The sequence below is a fragment of the Cyprinodon variegatus genome, unplaced genomic scaffold (genome assembly GCF_000732505.1).
Source record: "Cyprinodon variegatus isolate N-32 unplaced genomic scaffold, C_variegatus-1.0 Scaffold569, whole genome shotgun sequence".
Lineage (NCBI taxonomy): Eukaryota > Metazoa > Chordata > Actinopteri > Cyprinodontiformes > Cyprinodontidae > Cyprinodon > Cyprinodon variegatus.
The window spans coordinates 417,737-439,504 of record NW_015151022.1 but is presented as its reverse complement, the minus strand read 5'-3'; the positions used below and the strand labels follow the sequence as shown (position 1 = coordinate 439,504).

General features: G+C 38.3%; 1 protein-coding gene across 1 annotated transcript; it reads left to right on the top strand.

Annotated features, from left to right (window-relative positions):
• Nucleotides 1–847: 847 nt before the first annotated feature.
• On the top strand, nucleotides 848–18,290 carry LOC107095754 (actin-related protein 2-B). Its single transcript, XM_015392012.1, has 9 exons — nucleotides 848–1,019; nucleotides 4,679–4,789; nucleotides 6,092–6,307; nucleotides 6,532–6,604; nucleotides 9,433–9,569; nucleotides 9,659–9,808; nucleotides 13,763–13,908; nucleotides 14,076–14,208; nucleotides 16,929–18,290. Exons 1-9 carry the CDS (start codon nucleotides 972–974, stop codon nucleotides 17,097–17,099), a joined length of 1,185 nt encoding a protein of 394 aa, XP_015247498.1. The 5' UTR covers nucleotides 848–971; the 3' UTR covers nucleotides 17,100–18,290.
• The last annotated feature ends 3,478 nt before the right edge of the window (nucleotides 18,291–21,768 follow it).

Genomic DNA, 21,768 nt, shown 5'->3' with positions numbered 1-21,768 from the left:
GGTTTATTGATCCGTGCGCTAGCATCAATAAACTGTGTGCCCTGCTTTGCATTCCATGTGCACACAGCTGCTCCGGAACCTTCAGAGCTTGATGCATGGGTCGCACCTACAAGGTAAGTTTAGTCAATTAATTGTTATATATATATATATATATATATATAAACATATAGACTTAGTCAATTCGCGTGGGCACAGGTTAATAAACCGAGAGCACTTTTTCTTTTATCTGTGCGGATTGGAAAACCGTGCGCTTAGTTTATCAATTCGTGCCCACGGATTTCCACCGGCTTTTTTTTTTTTTTTTACGCTGACACCCAGGGGGGCCTGTAATATTGATGTGTATAATTAACCATAGTGTTTTTGCTGTCAAGAAATTATTAATATATGAAAATATAGTAAGTATTATATGAAAAATTAAAACGAATATTCCACTTGAGAGTATTACTGCTACCACCATCTGTATTAGAAGGAAAAAATGGTAGGGGTGGCTAATGATTGGCTAAGGGGGGCCATGGCCACCCCTGGCCCCCCATCTTGCTCCGCCCCTGTTGTAAAAACATTTATATATATATTTACCAAAACGTATAGGTACATATCAGAATAAATCGTATATATTTATAATTATAATGTTTTGTGTGCAGAAAATTGGAAACTGATTCTGATTACTTTAAAGTTTGTGGCAACAAGTCACTTCTTGAGGTTCAACAAAGTGTAGGTTTGGTGGGAGATTAAACAACAGCCGTTAAACTTAGATGCTTTTCACTGGTGATCTAATGAAGGAAACTATTCTAGTGTAAAATATAGTATATGAATTTTTTTTACAGTAGAGGAAGTGAGTGGTGATTTCAGCGGCTCCGTCACACACCGGATGAGCACCCTTCCCTTCCTCTTCTTGGCCGGGCTGCTGTGTCTTCCTTCCGGCTTGCCGAAGAAAGTTGAGGAGGGTTCAGCGGCAACTGGGCTTTTACACAATGGACAGCCAGGGAAGGAAAGTAGTGGTCTGTGACAATGGAACCGGGGTAGGTTTGAGTCTTCGGCTCGCTGTTTCACCGAACCGCGCTTCGCTTTCGGCCGAACCGAACCGTCGAGCAATTAGCTGAAACAGGAAGTGGAGCTGTCTGAAGCTAGCTAGCCTCAACTGGGCGTGTAGCTTCGTTTCCAGCAAAATTTCATTCATCCAGACTCTCCTCAAAAACACCCCACCGGTGGTTTGCAATTGTCACGCTAAAATCTGAACGTATTGCTATGAAAAATGCTCTTGTGTTATTTATAATGGCGACTAACGAGAGCTGCTCTTCTTAACCAGCGGTAACTGCGCTAAAGATGCTAGCTAAGTAGCTAGCCGGGTTAAACAGCTGGTTGTCTTGCAGCAGCCTCTGAGTTTTTAATACTTTGTTCGACAAAAATGAAAGAAATTAGCAGGCTTATCATGTTTTATATATATTTGGTTTGCTTTTTAATATATTCGGTTGTCTTTTATGAGCGGAAAGCCATGACAGCTTGGTGTTAGGCTATGTAGGCCCTGTCAGGTGAATATGGGAACCACCTCTATGAGCGACTTCGCCCAGAAAATGTTACCTGACGACCTGAAGCATAGGTTAAAAAAACATAGTCACGTTTTAGTCACGTCTCATATATTTTTCTATGATTATCCTCAAAGCTGATGCGGTTTTCTTTTAAAAAAAAAAAAAAAAAAAAAAAAAAGGTCGTAGGAGGATATAGGAAATGCGAATGCAAGAGGCTTTATTTGTGGAAAAATACCCCAGATCTTTCAAAAGTAAATGAACTACATCTGTCATAGAGGTCCACAAATAAAGCGTTTTTCAATTGTCAATGAAGATGTTGACCTTTTGAAATAAGGCAGATTTATTATGCAAATATTCTATTTACTAATCTTGCTTCATAGTTATTACAACACACTCCACCCTGTTGTTTTTAATTGAAATAGTTTATAGCAGTTCTTTTAATTAAGTTGGAATCCATATAAAAGCTTTGCATCTGTAAACTCTTGATTAAAGATGCACCAACCAAAAGACCAGAGATTAGAATTGGACATATTTGGCAATAGATACTAAAGGAGGGTTTAAATGCATTAAACTAAGAATTTTGGGTATAATAACCAGCAAAATATACTTGGCTTGCTTTTTTCCCATCGGTAACTGCATTGAATAGTAATTGAAACCCCACTTGGTTGCAAAGCACTTTTATTCTTCTAGATATTTTTATTTCTTTGCAGTTTGGAGAATTTGTTTGAAATATTCTCCCATCATTGCTACAAACCTGATAGAGGACGGTTAGGATTTAAACTTCTTTGTGACCTCTTGACATTTTAAAACACAACAGAGTTTGCCCAATGCTTGCCCAACCTCAGGAATTTGCTCACTGCACACACAGGTACCACTGCCTCATCTAGTGTGCAGCGACTTCCTTATCTAAACACTGTCAGCAGTCAGGGAGGATGTTGGCTCAGCACGTTGACGACTAATAAGGCTTTTTTCGGATGCAAGTTTTTTGAAAAGAGTCTGTGAACCCCGTAGAGGAGATAAAAAAAAAAAAAAATGCCGTATGTCAGAGTTGAATAGAGAAGTCAAGAGGAAGTGAGAAGAGACAAAACCACAGCTGCTTATGTCACCAGCACATATTCAGAGATCTGACACATTCTGGTTCACATCATAGATCAATGTGAGATGTGCATTTTTTTTTTTTTTTCGAAGTCACAGACCCAAATAGCTTTAAATCAGCACAAGAGGGTTTTTTTTTTCTCGGGTTATTTAGGGATGGTTACATATATTTCTCTCTTCTGGTGTAACATTTTTGAAAGTTGCCCTCTGATGGGGAAACCATTAGCATGAAAAATCTTAAGATTTCATTTGTCGTTCTTGATTTGTATTAAAACTTTATGCACACAGTTTAATCGTTGCAATGAGATAACATGATACCCGAATTGTTTGAAATGTTTATGATACGGAAAATGTTTTTTCCTCATAAGAGGGAAAAAGCAGCAAATATCAAATGGAGATTAAAAACTTTTAGATCTTGGCGTAAGTCATGGTCTGGTTTAGGAAGAGTTTCAGTAGAAATACCCCATTTTACCACAGTGTTTACACTATATTTTTCTTGGATGATCTAATGGAGATATCAATTGCAGTCATCACTATTTTCCTCCTTTTTCAACGCAATGACCCATCATGCTCCTAAATTTTTTCTTTCTTAGTCACTATAATCCAAGTAGATTAGCTTATATAATGTTAGCTTGCAGAGTTTAAATGCATTAATCTATCTTTTTTCTATTGCTCTTAAAAGATACGTAAACAAAACAATATTATTAAAGCTAACTGGCTGGAACGAGGCTCCTAAAACAATACAATTTATATATATATATATATATATATATATATATATATATATACATAAATACTCCTGGATATAATTCTGACTCCCGTGCTGTGGTGGCACTAAACCTATTTCTCCCTCCTCCGTCACTTCCTTTACCCACTACCCTCTTTCCGCTTGCACACACTCGCGTAAACACAGGGGCATTATTATTTTTCAATGAATGAGGTTTTCATAGGGCTAGGTGGAGTACAACTTTGCTACTTCTGTTATGTGCTGTTGTTTCTCAAATAAAATGCATAACAATATTAGAGCTTGCATTGATTTATTTCAAATTTGAAACATTGTCTAGCCTGTAAGGTAAAAAAAAAATAAAAATAAGTAAATGGAATCGTATCGTGGTGTATTCTTGAGTATTGAAAATAATCTAATCGTTTGGTCAGGAAATTGGTACTGGATCAAATTGCCATGATGGATGTGATTTACGCCCCTAATAGATGGATAGATATAGATCAATATAAATATCTCTATCTATATATATCTATAGATATATAGAGATTTTTGTTTGGTCTTAACTGCTGTAATTGGGTTATTCTTTTAGTGAAAGGCATCTTCTAGTCAGTGTAACATTAGCCTAGGTGACGAGTTGATTACCAAAATAGTTGGTGATTATTTCAATAATCGATTAATCATTTCAGCACTAGTAAAAGTACCTATTACATTTTGCTTTTTAAAATTTTTGTTGTAAGGATAACATGCCATTGTTACTTGGTTGATAATTTGGGCTAAATGCTCTGGTAAACCTGCAGCCATTACCTCTGCTAATGTGCTGCTCCTAGTTTGTTGGCTTATTTAGTTTCCAAAATACAACGGTCCATTTTATTTATATTTTTACATTGAAAGGTATTTTAAAAAAAAAACTTTAAAACTTCTAATTTTTATATTCGTTTCTTGTAAGAGTTGGAAAAATGTAGGAGCCTTGTTCCTGCCAGTTAGCTTTCAGTCTGAAGCAAAAACGGGAAGGAGGAGCGCTCTACTAAGAATTAGCCCCGATTCTGTCTTCTTATGAAATTACTCTTTATTTTGAAATAACATTTTGATTCTTGGAGTGAAAGTGCTTTAAAAAGCTAATATAAACTTCTTTCTGTTAATCAATCTAACCCGGTTGTGGACAGATTTCTTTTTAGACATGCAGAGCAGAAATGCACGAAACTGATAACACTGTAACAGACCAGGCTTTGTGCTTTAAGCTCTCATTGTCAAATAAAGTTAAGATGGGGTTCATTTATCTTTAAAGCATTGTAATGTGTTTGCTAATCGCTTTCTCTCTCCTGTTTTCCGGCAGTTTGTCAAGTGTGGCTATGCAGGCTCCAACTTCCCAGAGCACATCTTCCCTGCGCTCGTTGGGAGGCCCATCATCCGTTCCACAGCCAAAGTGGGAAACATTGAGATCAAGGTACGAGTGAACTGGTTTTCCCAGTGTTTCCAGAAGTTGATGTCCCTTTTAAAGAATCAAGTTTGGGTCAGAATTCCAAGACAGTCAGACAGATGGTCACTTTTTGGCCCCTGTCTCTACCTTTCTGCTGTTCGTTTTTCTTTATTCATCCTTTGTTCTTTCTACCCGCCTTGCCCCCTTTTCTCTTTGCTTTGTTCTCCCTCGGTGAAGTAGAATTCCCAGAAGATGGTAAGTCCAGGTTATGTGGGCTTCCTGTTCTTGCCTGCTGCGGATCGTTTTGAAATGTATTGCTCAAACTGAAAATGAGGAACCTCTTTTTCTTTTTTAGTCACTGACTTTAAGTTCGTTTTTAATTTTTAACCCCTGATTTGTTTGTGGATTTTCTTTCTTTTTGTGTGTGGCCCAGTGAGTGGCAGGGAATAAGGAAGACATCCATCACTTTGTTTAATGTACTCCCCTCTGCAGGCTGAGGTTGTTGGCAGAAATGCCTCAGATGAATCACAGGCCAGCTGTTATCGATGGAGTGCTAAAAGAGATTTTGGAGCGTTTCCATTGTCAGAGTCTCAGATCTCCTCGTGTGCCCTGACAGCCTAACGCCCACACCAGTCCTACCGCAGCTTTAAGCTGGAGAGAATTCAAAATGTCAGCCTCATCTAAGCTCTTTGTTCGCTGTTACAAATGTGTAGGCACTGTAGCTATTACACGTTTACAATTAATGACCAGCTAGTGCGCATACTCAAGGATGCATGGCAGACAGCTGAGAGTCTGAGACAGGAGGACATCTGTTTTTCCTTTAAGAGCAGTCGAGCCCATGCCTGTGACTGGTACATTGTTAATGCCAAAGCACACAGGATGAACCCATAAAATGGCTGCTTTCAGTCGGCTTTTGATGTCTCCAAGCGGAACGCGAGATGCTTGACTGTGTGGCTAACACTGAGTTCTAACCCAGCAGCTGTTTACATTGCTAGGCGGCCTTGCATGTGGCTGTTTGAATGGGGGGGATTGAAGGGGAAAAAAGTGGTTTGCTGTTGCTGAGGGGAAGTGGTTCCAGGTGTAAATGCATGGAAATGGTTTGTAGTGCATGCTGGGTAGCAGAGTCCTGAGCCGAAAGGCTGCAGGAATGCATCTGTTGGTGTTAGACGTGCGGCTCACGATTGAAATTATTCAAAAAAAAAAGAGAAGATTAAGTTAGTGTATTGGTTTTCTGAACTTTTTTGTTGAAGCTAAATGCTATTTTTTTTTTTTTTTTATGTTTTAGCAGCTTTTTAACAGTGTTTTCTCTTTGTTGGTCCCTTCCTCCAGGACTTGATGGTAGGAGATGAGGCCAGCGAGCTGCGCTCCATGCTAGAGGTAAACTACCCCATGGAGAACGGCATTGTCAGGAACTGGGATGACATGAAGCACCTTTGGGATTATACCTTCGGCCCGGAGAAACTCAACATCGACTCTCGCAACTGCAAGATCCTCTTGACTGAACCCCCCATGAATCCCACCAAAAACCGGGAGAAAATCATCGAGGTATGGAGGCGTGTGTCTGTCTCTAGGCAGCCTGGCTGTAGGGAGGCTGCTGTGTGTCATTTTTTGCCTATAAGCAGCCATTTGCAGAGGAAGTGTGTATTAAAAGCTTTGCAGAAGTGACACTGCTGCAAATTCTTGTAAATCATGTTTAAAGTAAGATGTCTGCGTTTGTTACTGGCTATGTTTTCTTATGTAAGTAATGCGCTTTCTCATGCCTGTTGCAGGTGATGTTTGAGACCTACCAGTTTGCAGGAGTCTACATTGCTATTCAGGCTGTCCTGACGCTGTACGCTCAGGGTAAGAGTCCTCACCTCACATCCTGTTTAATCAAACTTTCTTCCTTGTTCCCCATTAATTTCATTAACAAATAATTTCTACTGAAGCCAGACAATAGAGGTGTTATTTAGGTCTCGGATTAGAAGTTGGCAGGTTAGACCTTAAAACTCACATGTTGTTCCACTCACTAAACATGCAGTGTTGAGCTTTACTGTAGGTTTTAACTACAGCAATATTAACACAAACTAGATATCAATGGTATATACAGTTGGAATTTGGTGTTTAGAAGTGATATGAGGGGAAAGAGGTTTTCCTCGGCTCCTTCAAGCTGAGAGAGCACAGTTTTCAGCTGATAACACGAAGGCTGAACATAGCAGATCTATTTTCTCATCCTAAACAGAGTTGTTTATGGAAGATGCTGTTTTTCAAAGACTCTCAGATTGATATGATTTTCTCTAGTTGGAAGGCTCTTATTCAGGGATGCTAGCTGCTTTTGTTGCTATTTAAAGTGAAAACTGTCGACTATGTAGTAATACATTTTTTTTTGCTCCCACAAAGGGCTGGGTAAAAAAATTGATTTAATTGATTTTGAATCGATTCCTTTACATTTTTGCAAAATCGATGTCTATGGAACGAGATTGATTAGTACATGACGTTCACATTCAAATGAGCAGGAAAGATGCACTCAAGATTACTTCAAGCCAAACAGCTGCAAACATAGCCAATAGGTTGACTGAAGACATTAACAAATGGGGGCTGACCAGCAAACACCCTGTAGTTGTTACAGACAACGCTGCAAATATGGTTTCTGCATTGAAGATAATGCAGCTCATGTATGTCTGAGTGAGTGAGGCTTCACTTTTTCACTTTTCACAAACAAGTTTGCACTTATGAGACAGTTTTGTTCACATCTCAACTTTAAACTATCTGATTTACAAGTTTGCACTTTGTGTTTGATATCACAGAAAAAAATAAAATACATGAGTATTTTGAAACACAGTTGAACCACTTTCATTATAGTAAAAACAGATTGAATCAAAATTAATCGATTTAGAGCTTTATTAATCAAAATCAGATCGATTCAGGACTTTGGGAAAAATACCCAGCCCTACTCCCACATGTAGTAGAAAGGATGTCGCAGCCCAAAAAGTTTCTAAAACAAAAATACATAAATCTCAACATGCTCACATCTAAGAAATCTGATAATCGTTGGTCTAATTATACTATACATTGGGATTACATTGGGATTATTCTATTTACTATGCTATAACTGTGTAGAACAATCCCTAATCTCCTCCCTGGATTTTAGATTTAAATGTCATTGCTGTTGATTGTCCACCTGGTTCAGTGATCTGCAGCAGAATTTCAGTCAGTAGTGGATAAAAGGCTCATTCCAATGCATCGTCCTCCTTTTGCTTCTTAATTTTTCATTTTATTAGCAGCTTTTTAGCTATTAATATGACAGTTACTAATCTGTTAACATTGGTAGAGCTAATTTTAACAAGCAGAAGTGAAAATCGGTTTTGAATTCAAATATAGATAAATGTGTGGGCAGAATCAGTAGAGGCTAAATTAACCCCCTGGTGCTAAGTCCATTCGTTTTGGAAAATGGAAATTTCCAAGGTCATTATCTAACCTATACCATGGTCGCTTATGAAAGAAATGGATAACAAAATTATTAACATGTTAATGGTTTTTATAACTGTTAAAATCATAACTTTTACACAGAAGCAACTGAGTTGACTATTTAATCTCTCTTTGTGATACGTCACTAAGGTAACTGATTATAGTAAAGCCTATAAAGGCACTTTTTTGTGTACTATCTCGCCAATCGGGCAATTTTTACCTGAACTTTCATTTGTCCTACAACAATTTTAGGCAGACACCGTGCACCCAATCAGAATCTAGCATTGGCTAAGTAGGTTAGAGCCGTGCAGTTGTGCTCTGAAAAGTTTGCAAGGAACTGGTTCGATCCCAACAGCCTCCACTCTGGGTTCCTGAACAAGAAACTTAATCCCAACACTGCTCCCCGGGCGCTACTCAATGGCAGCCCAATTCACACTGGAGTGAATTTCTCCAGTGTGAGATAAAGTTAGATTATTATCATCAAATTATTATTAAATCTAGTATTAACTCTGACCATTTTAAGTTAAAAAATACTTTAGATTAGAAATAAATGATTTCTGGGGCAATGTTGATCAATATGATATTTACATTCTGCATGATTTAAGGGTAAAGAAATTCCCTATGTGACTAAATGGCTAAATTCCTTAGAAAAAAGAAAAACAAAAGTATTGAGAAAAACATAGAACAACTGCTAAGTTTATTTTTTAGTTCAAAAAGATTATAGTATAGGATGCTATCATGGTTTGCTTTTTTTTTTGTGAATCGGTGCAGAATTTTTGTCATCTGGAATTGTAATATTTGAAGGGGTTTTAATGAAACACCAATTTTGTCTAGCTAGAGATTAGGTTAATTTGATCACATTTCCCCCATTGATGGACTTCTCAGATTTGATCTAATCCTAATTTCCTGTTGTTGTTTTTTCACCCTCCATATAATGGCATCAGGTAACTTCTGCTCCCCCTCATGGCTGCAGGTGTATAAAATCTGCTCTAGTCACTAAAGAAAGGGTCGCTCAGTGACCCTTGGATGGTTCTTTCACCATCTCTGCGACAAGCTCCTAAATATTCCATCCTCTACTGTCAGTGTGGTTTAGTAAGAAATTGGAAACGATTGGGATTTATACTAGCCTCATTCTATTTTTTTTATTAGACACTTTTCCTATCTGTCATCCTTCCTGCCTATGATGTACTCGTATAATAACCTGCCCTGTGTGTGTGTTTCAGGCCTCCTGACTGGTGTGGTGGTGGATTCAGGTGACGGTGTGACACACATCTGTCCGGTGTACGAGGGTTTCAGTCTGCCCCACCTGACAAGGCGTCTGGACATTGCAGGGAGGGACATCACTCGCTACCTCATTAAGGTATACGCTCCTAATGCTGGACACCACAAATTCAAAGTTGTCCTGATTTGTAAGCTAACCCAACTTTCTTCTTGTTTTTTATTAAACAGCTGCTGTTGTTGAGGGGTTACGCCTTCAACCACTCTGCAGACTTTGAGACGGTTCGCATGATGAAGGAGAAGCTGTGCTACGTGGGCTACAACATCGAGCAGGAGCAGAAGCTGGCGCTGGAGACCACCGTGTTGGTGGAGTCGTATACGGTAAACCTGCACTTATTTATGCTAACTCTGTGGTTGGTGCAACTTCATTTTAATCGTATCAGAAAGAAATAAAAGCTAATTAAATAATAATTTCTTTTTGGTGCAATCACTTGATAAGTAAAAAGGACTACTGTTTCACAATCTTTGTTGCATAACCAGCAGCTTCTACTGGCAATCAAAACCAGTTGTGAAGGGGTATCTGCAGATTGAGCCATGGTCCTTTTCATACCATGGAGGTAGATCACTACTTTATATGGTAGAAAAGGAAGTGCTGTGGTGAGAAATGCCTCCTGAAAGCAGACCGAAGGTCTGCTTTTTAGTTTAACCTCTAAAGTTAGCTCTCTCATATTCAAACCATCTTGCAAAGTTGACTTTTAACTCTTCTGCAAACACCATGTTACATGTTACAAATGTTTAGGATATTTTCTTTAAAGAGAGAAGTCAAAAACATTTGGTTTTGAAGCATTTTAGCGCATTAATATGAGCAGAATGATATTTATTTTATTTATTTTTATTTAACCTTTATTTTACCAGGAATTCCCTTGAGATAAAATCTCTTTTTCGAGGGAGACCTGGCCAAGAGGCAGCAGTACAATAAGACATATAAAAAATGTAAATGAAGAGGTTAACTGATATTTGATGGATAACTAGAAGATTAAAAACTCAATTTACAATCCAGCTTTGGAGATTAATTGACTGCTGGAATTTTATGTGAATTTATTTTGTTTTATAAGTTAAAGCTCCAGATTATTGTTTTTTCTTATACAAAAATTTGACCATTTTAAAACAGTTTTTGCTTTGAATTACCCACAATCCTTCTGCCCAGCAGGCGAAGATAATAATGAAGTCTAAACATGTGGATCAGGGGTTCCGAAAACCTTCCAGCATGTGACCCCTGATGACCCCTAAAATACATTTGATTAACTGACTCTAAATTTACATATAAAGGGGAACAAATATTTAAAAATTAAGTTTAATTATGCAGTTCATCAGTTGAAATATATTTGAACAGTCTTATGAAGCATTTTACAATTTCATGTTACATTTTATATTTGAATCAGTTAGATACATTTTTAACCTACTTATTTTGTAGTACATTTATCTGTTACTTGTCACTTTCCCAATTGATGTATTTCATGTAAAATTTTTGTCCCATTAAGCACCTTAAACATCACAATAATAAAAAACCTTGAGGGATCCCTGAACCTTGCTTTGATAACTGATCTTAACTATGATTGTTCATAAAACATGCTCTGTTTGTGATTTTAACTAAAGTCAGGAGTTTGAGCGTCAAAAGGATTAGAGAGAAAGATTCAATCTGCTGTCAGACATGCTTGATAAATTATGAGATCTTTTCTGACTAAATCATCTTGATTAACATAAGATTCTATCTTTGTGCTTCTTCAGAGCATTGAGTCGCCATCTTAAGGAACGTAGGATTCCTGCTGGGACATTTTGCTCAGACAAAGCAGTGTTTGCGCAACACTAGAAAAACCAGATTCTGCAGTATTATAGTAAGCCGTTGTAATGACGTACCCTCCCTCTTCCAACCCAGTCGCTTCGATTTGTTTCAGCTGTGGACTTTAAAGACAGAGCTTTCATTTGTGACACATGGGATAAACAAGCGATCAAACATTGCACCAAAGCAGCCGTTTGAGATCGTAAACTGGCGACAGTTGTTGATTACAACCAACCTTGTTTTGAGGCTGAAGTTGCCTCCACATGTTCATTTACTGACCAGGTGACTCTAGGGGTCTATGGTTGGAGCTAATGCTTTCCTCAGTGGTGACCTTTTCTTTCAATTGAATATTAATAATCGTTTGCATGAGGTGCTTAATAGAATAAAGCTGTACAATTTTGGTCTAAATACTCCTCTGATGATTGTTTCAGCAAATGGCTGTCAAAGAGTGTTTCTCCCAGTTAAAGGTGGTTTGATCACTTAATTTAGTCAATTATTTCAGAAATTAATCAGATTTTGTTATCATAATTAGCAGGGTCTAGATCAGGGCTCTACAGTCTGAGCTCGTCAAAGTGACTTTGGAGCCTCTACAGTGAAAAGCAGCTTAAAAAGATATAAAGAACCAACTAATGTAGTATAAGGACAATTATCAGTCTAAGAAACATTTTTTGTTTAAGAATATTTGAATTTTTCACAACAGAACACAAAAATCTGTTTTCTTGTCATAAAATTTTTTTGTTTTGTTTTATCTTGCTCTTTCCTTATGAAACATTTTATGCATTTCCTTATTTTAAAGGCTACAAATAAGCAGCTTTATTAAAATGGTATTAGGTTTACTATAGTAAAAGGGCTGAAACAGTTAATCCTGATTAATCGATTATTGAAATAATCGCCAACTAATTTAGTAATTGGTTAATCGTAAATGGGAGTATAGAGACTGTAAAACATGCCTTTAGCTGACAGAGCAACCCACTGAGAGCAGTGATTATATCTAAGTTGTAAAAAAAAATTATATATATAAACATTTTGCATTTAGGATGAAAAAACTTTTTCGTCTGTCAGTATGCTCTATGCAAAACTTCTCAAGTGGAGACGTTTTATTTTTTACCTGGTTTAATTATGTTAAAAGTGTTCTTTAAGGAATCTTTGACTATCTGATTATTAACAATTAATTGAGCAAGTAATCAACACAGATTAATCAATTTGCAAAATAATCATTAGATGCCGAACTACCATAGCAGATATTTAACCACAATAACAAGCTGCAATATTTGCAGCTCTGAATGACTTTTTCTTACCTAGATGTTTAGCCCACAGCTGTAAAATAATAGTGTATCTAGATTTTATAAAACAGGCATCTTGCTCATTTCTATTGGACATGTAGTACATTAACTATATTTTTATAAAGAGATGTGGAGGCTCTTTAGAAAGTAAACTGTATATAAACTTAGATCACAGCTGCATTTATGGATCTGCAGGTGTTTATCAGACAGATGTGTGGCTGGTCGGCTCATACTTTTTTTTTTAGCTTCTCATCATCTGGATTCTAATTTGATCTGAACAGAAAAGAAAAAGAGAATAAAGAAAAGGACAAGTCTGCAGTTGCTTCTAAAATAAATATAACAAACTGGAACATCTGCATTTTTCCAGGACCTACTGTGCGCCTGAGATGTTCCCGCCAGCATAAACCCTGCCCTTTGGAGAACATCAGGATCTAGTTTACTTTAAAAAAAAATCTAAAATAAGTTCTTTCCATGCCCCACACACCAGTTTATGTTTCATGTTACCGCATAAAGCATTATAATCAAAGAAAGAAATCCTCTCAAAGGATTCATTATGAGGAACTAGTAGGTTATTAAATATCAGCAGTGAGCTACAGGGACCACCAGATGGCCGCTGTCGGCTGCTTAATGACGGGGTAGCGCTGTTTTCTCTGGGTCTCTAACATCTGGGCGTGCAGCTCTCCGCCATCAGACTTGCTTTTCTTTCCGAGGTTCTTTTTCCTGTCGGGGGACACACACCGCAGAATCTAAACGTCTGCCTGTCCTGCACGCCTTCCCGAGCTCGTGTTGTGTCTCAGCGCTCACTGTGACCGTGTGTGTTATGGTTAGTGTAGGTGAGTCGGCTCGGACGAAACAAGGAGGGCAATGTGAGCATGGCCGAAGGGGCCGCTAAGCTGTGTATGACATCATTTCCTGTGCAGCCGCTGCAGCGGCTGGGATCCACTTCCTCCCGCTGCCCTCTGCTCAATGAAGCCTTTTTACACTGAGTGTGTTCGCTCAACATGGCTTCCAGCCCACAGTTCCTCCGGCATCACTCTGAGGATTTTACTTTCCATAGCAACATTATTTAGAAGTTATTTAGTTCAATGCCATTTTTTGTGTGAATTTCATGTTGTTTTTTCAAACTGGAATTACACCCAGAGGCACTCTAATGGTGTCAAACTCCCTCCTCATCCCTTCTCTTTTCATCTCAACCCTCCCACACGTTTCCAGCTGCCAGATGGCCGTGTGATCAAGGTGGGAGGAGAGCGCTTTGAGGCCCCCGAGGCTCTGTTCCAGCCCCACCTCATCAACGTGGAGGGCGTCGGAGTGGCTGAGCTCCTCTTCAACACCATCCAGGCCGCTGACATAGACACCAGGTGAGACCACTGCACCATTTCTTTGAAAATGGGCTCTAAGATATTCTGAGTAACCTATAATAATGTTTAAATTTGAATACTTGTGCAAATAAAAGAGCAAAAAGATTATTCTATGATGGATACAGGCTTTTAAAGTGAAACACCTTTGTCCATCTTCCTCCAATCAGGGCCGAGTTCTACAAACACATTGTGTTGTCCGGAGGCTCCACCATGTACCCAGGTCTGCCATCCCGACTGGAGAGGGAACTTAAACAGCTATACTTGGAGCGTGTGCTCAAGGGAGATGTGGACAAACTTTCGGTGAGCATCTGTTCAGATTCTCTTCTTAGGCTTCCAATTAGAGTTAATTACATCTTCCAACAGTCTATAGAGATTGTCCAGATTAGCATAACTGGGCCTTTGACTATATGGAGAAAAGGCATGAAAAGTTTATCCCTTTTAAAGAAATAAAATCAGAATTTTATGCAAAGTTAATCATGATTTTTTTGAAGAACAGGTTAAGGTTTTTTACTTGATAGGCAGTGTGCATAAATAACCACCAGGTGGCGCCCCAGTCACAGGATCCATCTATCTAAGGTTCCTGTGTTTCCCTGAATTGCATTAGTCCTGTATTTTTAAGCCGAGCTTCAACTTTAAACAGAATCAGCTTGAGATTTTTGCCAATCAAACAAGCCTAAAAGCAGTTCAGCTTTTGTTTTTTATTTTTCTAATTGGTATTTTCACAGTAAAAAGAAAAACATCTGCTTTAGTTTAAAACATTAAAGATTTCAGGAAGTTCAGACTGATCGTTACAAAGCTTGAAGTTGGATCAAAGCAACCTCACGTAAACTTGGTTGGTAGAAATATGCATTCATGCTTATTTGGACAAATGGAAGTGTGCTTCATATTACCTCAGATTACCTCTTGGTAATCCAGTATTTCAAGTTTTCCTCCCTTATTTTCTTGCTAAAGTAATAAATAGTTTAAAATGATTGTTGGACCACCAGAAAATTATTATTTTTTATTATTTTTAATAATTTGTCAATAAATGGCAGCTTTTCAATTAATTTCCTGCACTTGCAACATATTTTGAAATTGCTACCACAAAAATCCATCCAGTGAAATTCAATCACTGAGGTAAAGAGAAACAACTCGACTCAAAGAGCTTTTGGATAAATGAACAAAGTTCAATAAAATTATGTGACAAAACAAATGCATTTATAGGTGACTTGAAAAAATGTATTTAAACTACATTTAGTCAAGTCAAGAAAATGACAGCTTCTAAATTCAAGGCTCTGAACTGGATGTGTGATTAGATGCATAAAGGTATTGATACTTGTGCTACAAACAAAAGAGATCACTGATCAGAAACTGATCTGATTATCGTAAAAATGAAGGTTCTGAAATGTTGACAATATTATAAGAAAATCATGAAGTTTGAGTTTGGAAACATTAGAACCCTGATTGAAATGATGTTTCCCTTCACTTAAGCAGCTAACTAAAACGATCTGCCAATGAATGATGATTTTAGCATAAAATATGTTAGCTAAATTTACCAAACTTGAAATAAGACAAACATTTCCCACTCTGGATTATTTTGAGAAAAAGAAACTATTGTTTTATCTGTATTTATGTTTGAATTCATCCCCTGTTCGATTTGTCTACATAAAAAATATTTTAATTATAGCATTATTTTCATGCTATACCAATCTAGCCTCTTTTAAAGCCACTTCTATTTATTCCCAACCTTCCTTGTTGGGGGGTGACCTCCTTATCTGCCCTTAAAATCCAAACTATATGATTGATTGGGTGAGACGTTGCTGTGATCCACCTGCTGCCACGGACCAACACAGCAGTGATGCTGCGTTTTAATGGGTAGAAGAAAAAAAACAGCTGGTTCTGCTTGACAGACCGGCACTTTAGGAATCCTTCCTAACCTGGATACTCCACCCCTGCATCAAAGGTGACACTCTCTGTTCGCTGGTGGAGCAGAAGCACATGCATGCACCTGCCTCCAAGCACTCAGGGCGAGTCTGAATGGTGCTGGGTTTGTTTTTCAGAGCACTTTTCTCGTGTATATGTGCAAATAATTGTTAGCGGCCTAATGTCAGGGTAATTCTTATTACTTTAAGCGTATGACAAGGTTGTACTGAAAAATGCTGGACAGGGAAGGGGGCTCACATGTCAGTCAAAGGGCTGGTATGCTCATAAATGATAAACGTATCGGCCTAAATATTTGCATAACATTTTTATATCAGCTAGGACTGCAACTAACTATTATTTTGCAAATCTTTTAATCTGTCCATTATATTTTCCATTAATCAATTAATAATCGGATAGCAAAAGGTTTCTCAAAAAATACTTTTTGTTAAATTAAACCAGAGTTAAAACTTTTCCACTGGAGGAGTTCTGGATAGAGCATAGTGACAGATGAAAAAGTTTTGAATCCAAAATGCTAACATATTTTTTTTATTTACTGCTCTAAGTGGGTGGCTCTGTCAGCTCAAGGCATATTTTAGTCTCTATTCTACAGTTAATGATTATTCAATTACTGAATTAGTTGACAATTATTTCAATTATCGATTAATCATGATTAATCACATTGATTGTTTTAGCCCTAATTTCAGCCTTGCAACGCTAAAATACTTAGCAATCGTTCCTATTGTTCGTCAGTACACCCATATTTCTGTAGTTTGCTGCTTTTCTATTTCAATACAATCCACAATAGTATATATCTGTTAAGTTTTAAATTAAAAGAAAAAGCCTAAATGAAGTGTGAAATTTGTAAATAGAGGAATCAGAACTGTCTGCCATCTTTTAGGACAGAAAGTTTGAAAACACTGTCCAGCTGGATATGTTGTTTGTACATATTTTGTGATTCTGGGAGCAGAAACATTACTTTAAGCGCTGCAGAAAAACTGTTTGAAGTTGAGCTTAGATCCAGATCACCCTGATGAAAGAAGCATGAAGGCCTTCATCGGGGGGACATGCTGTTGCCTTGTGAACTTTTTATAATTCCTCCGTGTTCCTCCATCTCATAGAAATTTAAGATCCGGATTGAAGATCCTCCCAGGCGAAAGCACATGGTGTTCCTGGGCGGAGCTGTGCTGGCCGACATCATGAAGGACAAGGACAACTTCTGGCTGACCCGAGAGGAGTACCAGGAGAAAGGAGTCCGCGTGCTGGAAAAACTTGGAGTCACCGTCAGATAAAGCACCAGGACGGACAGAACAACCTCACACACCTGAAAAAAAACACCATTCACAAACACATTTCTTCCATTCGCCCATATTGCAGAGTTTATCTATTTATCCCTCTTTATTTTATTTTTTTCTTGAGCCTCAGATGCTTTTGATTTTCCTCAAACATCCAAAAGAATCAGAGTTGACCTCTTCTTGCTCCTCTTCTCTCCTCCTACCTCTCTTCTCTCCTGTTTGAAGATTGGCTCAGATCCTGGCTAGGACACCCCATGAAGAAGCCCCCAGCTTGACCGGCCCTGCTGATGGAAGCAGTTTTTCTTTTTTGTTTCCTGGGGGAGACGTTTACCTGCAGATAGATTCTCCAACCCAGCAGCTTCAGGCCTTTAGGAGGATTAAAACGATGCAAAGTTTCAATCTCATTCACAGCCCCCTCACAAACAGCCACGGCCGCTTTCAGCACCTGATATAGGCGAGCGTGAACCGATCACATTTTTTTTTTTTTATATGAATGATATGACATGTTTTCTGGTGAGGGATTATTTTCTTTGGCTGGATTCTGTTTTGTTTTCCTCTATCTTCTCCTCCTGGTGTTGTGCATTGCTACCATTAAATGGTGAGCACAGGGTGACACACTCTTCACTTTCTTCTTTTATATAAATAATGGTTGATTCATAAAGGGACAGAAAAAAAAAAAACGAAGTAAAAGCCCCAGAGCTTGACGGCGAGTGTGTGACGGTACGTTTGGGGTTATTCGGGGGGGTGGGGGGGTTATATTTCACGGTTAATAAACGGGAAGGATTTCAGATTTGTTTATAACGCAGCTTAGCCTCTGTCTCCTGTTTTTGGATGTAAAGCTGAGGCTGAAGGAGCGGACATACGTTTGGAGGCAGACGCAGGTTGAATGATTATAAAGCTTGGAAAATATCACATCATCCTGATGAAAGTAGAAATGTTTGAGGTCTCTGACTCTTACCGGAGGCACTTCTATTTCGGGTATTAAAAAAAATAAAAAAAATGTGTATATTGTTATTTTTTTGCCTTCCCCTCTTTCCATGAACGTCTATCCAGTGCCAAGTGCAGTTAATGTTAACTGGATCTCATGTTTTAATGTCTTTTTTTGTTGCTTTATTTTCTTTTTTATTTCTTGTGTCGTTCATAGCATAACTGCCTAACGCTGATTTAAATAAAAGTGATTTATAATGATGCCTGTGTGGGTCATTATGAACGTTTGTTTATTTTTCGTCTCATTTCTTTAACTATTGTACTGCAGATGAGTGTTTAGAGGTGCTTATTGTACTCGCACAGACTGGGAGGGGAGGATCACGGACGCAGGACGCGGGACTGGATCTGTGTGCGGTGACCAAAAGAAGGAAGGGGAAATGGAACAGAGGTTGTGGCGCCATCAGAGGAAGAGACTCTTTCCGTGCCTGAAATAAAGATCTCACCCCAGACTCTTCCGGCCATGTTCTGTTTTAATCCCTTGACACGCATCACTTCCCTCCTAACCTTGAACTGTTACCTTCAGGTCAGATCTTAAGGGTGTTTGTTACGTAGCTGAGAACTGTTACGGCAAAACAACCGAAGAAACCTTAAAAATTTACCGGTATCATTAAAGAAAAAAAAGCAGCTAAAAATAGCTGATTAACCCGTCAGACTTGGCATTGTAAAACTATAGGTGCACCGATACCTTGGCTGAGCAGGTGGTCTAGTACCGATACTGCTGATTGAACGAACCATATAATTGCCATGAAATGATTTATTCCCTGTTTGATAATCAAGCATCTAAATTTCAGATTTTAGCTTTTAACCACTGTTATTATGATACGTTAATGGAGTTCCCAGGTTTTTAAGCTTGGAAAGGCCTCTTTGTCATCACTCATTATTGAATTGGTTGGGCTTCTGCCCATCTTCTTCCTAAACATTAGCTCAATCTGGTCAGATTAAAAGATGAATTCTACCAGAGGAATGAACAATGTCAGCTGTAACTGCAATAAACCTAATTTAGTAACTTCCCTGCCTATTGTGCGGAATGTCAAACATTGAACCATTCAGCTGCACAGTATAGGCGATGGTTTTAGCTGGTAAATTGCAATACATCCCATAATACGCTTATTGTTTTAAGATGGCAGTATCTTAGTGTGAGAGATGGGTGGCGCTCCTTTAGGTTCTAAACACTGGATGTTTTTTTTTTTTTTTTAAACCTGAGGTTTACAATTTGGGAAAACAGCTGATTTCTTTCAGCAAATGATCTGCAAGGCAAAGCAATAGGTGGGGGAAGGGCAACTTTTAAGACCAACTTGATACTCTAAACTTACCTGTGCTAGCTTGATCATTATGAAAAGACACAACCTTGAGCTTTTCTAAAATGAAATAAAAACAGTAACATGTTTTCTATGACAGGGAAGCAAACAAGAACATCAGCTAAACAAAAACTTAGAATTGTTCTTTATGCTCTAAAATAAATGTGTGCAAAAAACAAACTCTTAAAAACTAATGATGCCAAATTATGTTTTTACCAACCAAATATTCCCTTTAGTGTGACAACTCTCAGCCAAGTACTTTTACTCTTTACTTCCAGAGTTTCATTGGCTGAAAACCTCAGAGGAGCTCCAAAACATTCAAAGATTACTACAAGACAGCAGACTGTAATGTTTGCAAGTGTAAGGGCTCAGTTTGAGTCATCCTGAAGCAAATCCCTGAGGTAACAAACCAACAGCACCTAAAGTCAGTCCCTATCTTTTTACTGAAGTGCAGTCGCCTCATTTGTGTGGGAAATGAACGGCGGTGCTCGGTGCACCCAGAGAGGGGCCATGTTGACCCCATTACACAGGCAGATATCTTAAATGTTTGCACATGTGGACTCTGATGCTGTTTGCAGCAGTTGAGCTGCTTAGCAGGCCCCCAAAAGCCCTGAGGGACCCTCTCTTTCTCTTCTCTTTGCTTTCCCTCCCCCTCCTCTCTTTTTCTCTCTCTTGGGCTCCATCATTATCGCCCACATGCTTTTCCAGAGACATTCTGAGTGAAACAGCTCGACGGCTTCGATGGCTATCACATGTTCCTGCTGAAGGAAAAAAAAAAGAAGAAAAGACATCTTGAAAAGACTCATTTGTATCATTTTTTTCTTCTTTTTTGTTATATGACCAAACTTTAACTCCTTTAAAAAAAAAAAAAAACTCTGATCAGGGTATTTAAAACAGCTTTTACCACAGGAAGTGATGGTGTTTCAAGCCATTTAGGTTTACAGAGATCTAAAGGATAAAGTGGCAGGTTAAGATTTATTCTCCTCTTTCTACTTAATCATTAAAACCTTTTAAAACTGTTGGTTAGGACAAATAAAGAAAAAAAGACAAACATGCATTCTTCACAGAAGTCGATTTAAAGAAGGTTGGAATATTAAAAATTTAAAAATAAACCCTGAGTGGTCACTAAGTTATTATGATTGTGTCTTTTTTGATTTGCTGATTTTCTCCAATAAAAATAATACGAGACTACGTTTGCATAGAACCACTGAATGGTGGTTTGCTTAAGATTAATGGTTTTTATGGCTTTTTGTTTACTCGAGTAGCATTACAGTAAATGGTAGCAGTCTCAAGCCGAAGCCTTTATCTTTAACACAATTGTGGGCATTGACAAAAGTTTGATTTCAAAAGTAGGGGGGACGCATGTATTTTTTAGTATTACTAACTTTAGACCTGATTCAGTGGTGCATCAGATGTTTGTAAAGGAATATTCTAAGGAGTGACAGCAGTGACAGGCAATCACACAAAAAAAGACGGTAGGCCAATCAGGGGCCGCCTGTGGAGCTGCTTTACAGTTCTTTTTGTATCTCTGCTTCTGTCTCCTTGAACCCCAGTCGGCCTCAGCAGATGGCCGCTCACACTAAGCCTGGTTTTGCTGGAGGTTTCTTCCTGTTAAAAGGGAGTTTTTCCTCTCCACTGTCGCTACAGGAATGCTGTGAGGGATTGCCTTTGAGTCAATGAGTCGATGCAATCAGCTGGTTTTCCTTAGACAGAAAACTTTGAATCAATCTGACTGGATGATCTGGCTGAATTGTAAAGTGCCTTGAGATGACATCTGTTGTGAATTGGTGCTATGTAAATACACTGAATTGAATTGAGTTGAATTAAACTCAGGGAAGCAGTTTCAGTTCTATTTGTGGTCTTCTGCTTGGTCCTAGTGCTCGACGAATAACTGTTCTGTAGTGCAACATTGCTTTTGGACAGTGAAATATGCCCCCCCCCCCAAAAAAATAAATAAATCCATGATTGTGGGCATATTATTCTGGAAAGTGATTTTATATACCAACAACAACTTTTGCAATGCCAGTAAATACTGATTGATATCAAGGAATTATAAAATTAACAAAAAAATGCTTTGTTTCAAAAATTCAGAGGTGAAATTTTATTCCGCTGAATCAAAATCTATCCCAGAGCTAGATTTTTCTCTTTTCTATGTGATCTGTGTGTGATACAGGTGGCATGACTGATTGGGCCATTCTGGTCTGGTTTGCCTTTGAAACCAGTTACCAGTTTTTTTCCACTGTGTCTTGGGGACTTCGTCTAGCTTTGAAATCCGTCACTGTTTCAGTGTATGGTGAGTGAATAGATGCTGTTTTTTATTGAGTACCTTACTTAAAGTCTTCACATAAACCTGATAATTCCAGGTCTTTCTAATGCATATG

Coding starts and splice junctions, on each gene's coding strand:
- LOC107095754 (XM_015392012.1), top strand. CDS start 972: ATGGACAGCCAGGGAAGGAAAGTAGTGGTCTGTGACAATGGAACCGGG. Junction 6,308..6,531: donor ACCGGGAGAAAATCATCGAG/GTATGGAGGCGT, acceptor TGCCTGTTGCAG/GTGATGTTTGAGACCTACCA. Junction 9,570..9,658: donor TCACTCGCTACCTCATTAAG/GTATACGCTCCT, acceptor TTTATTAAACAG/CTGCTGTTGTTGAGGGGTTA.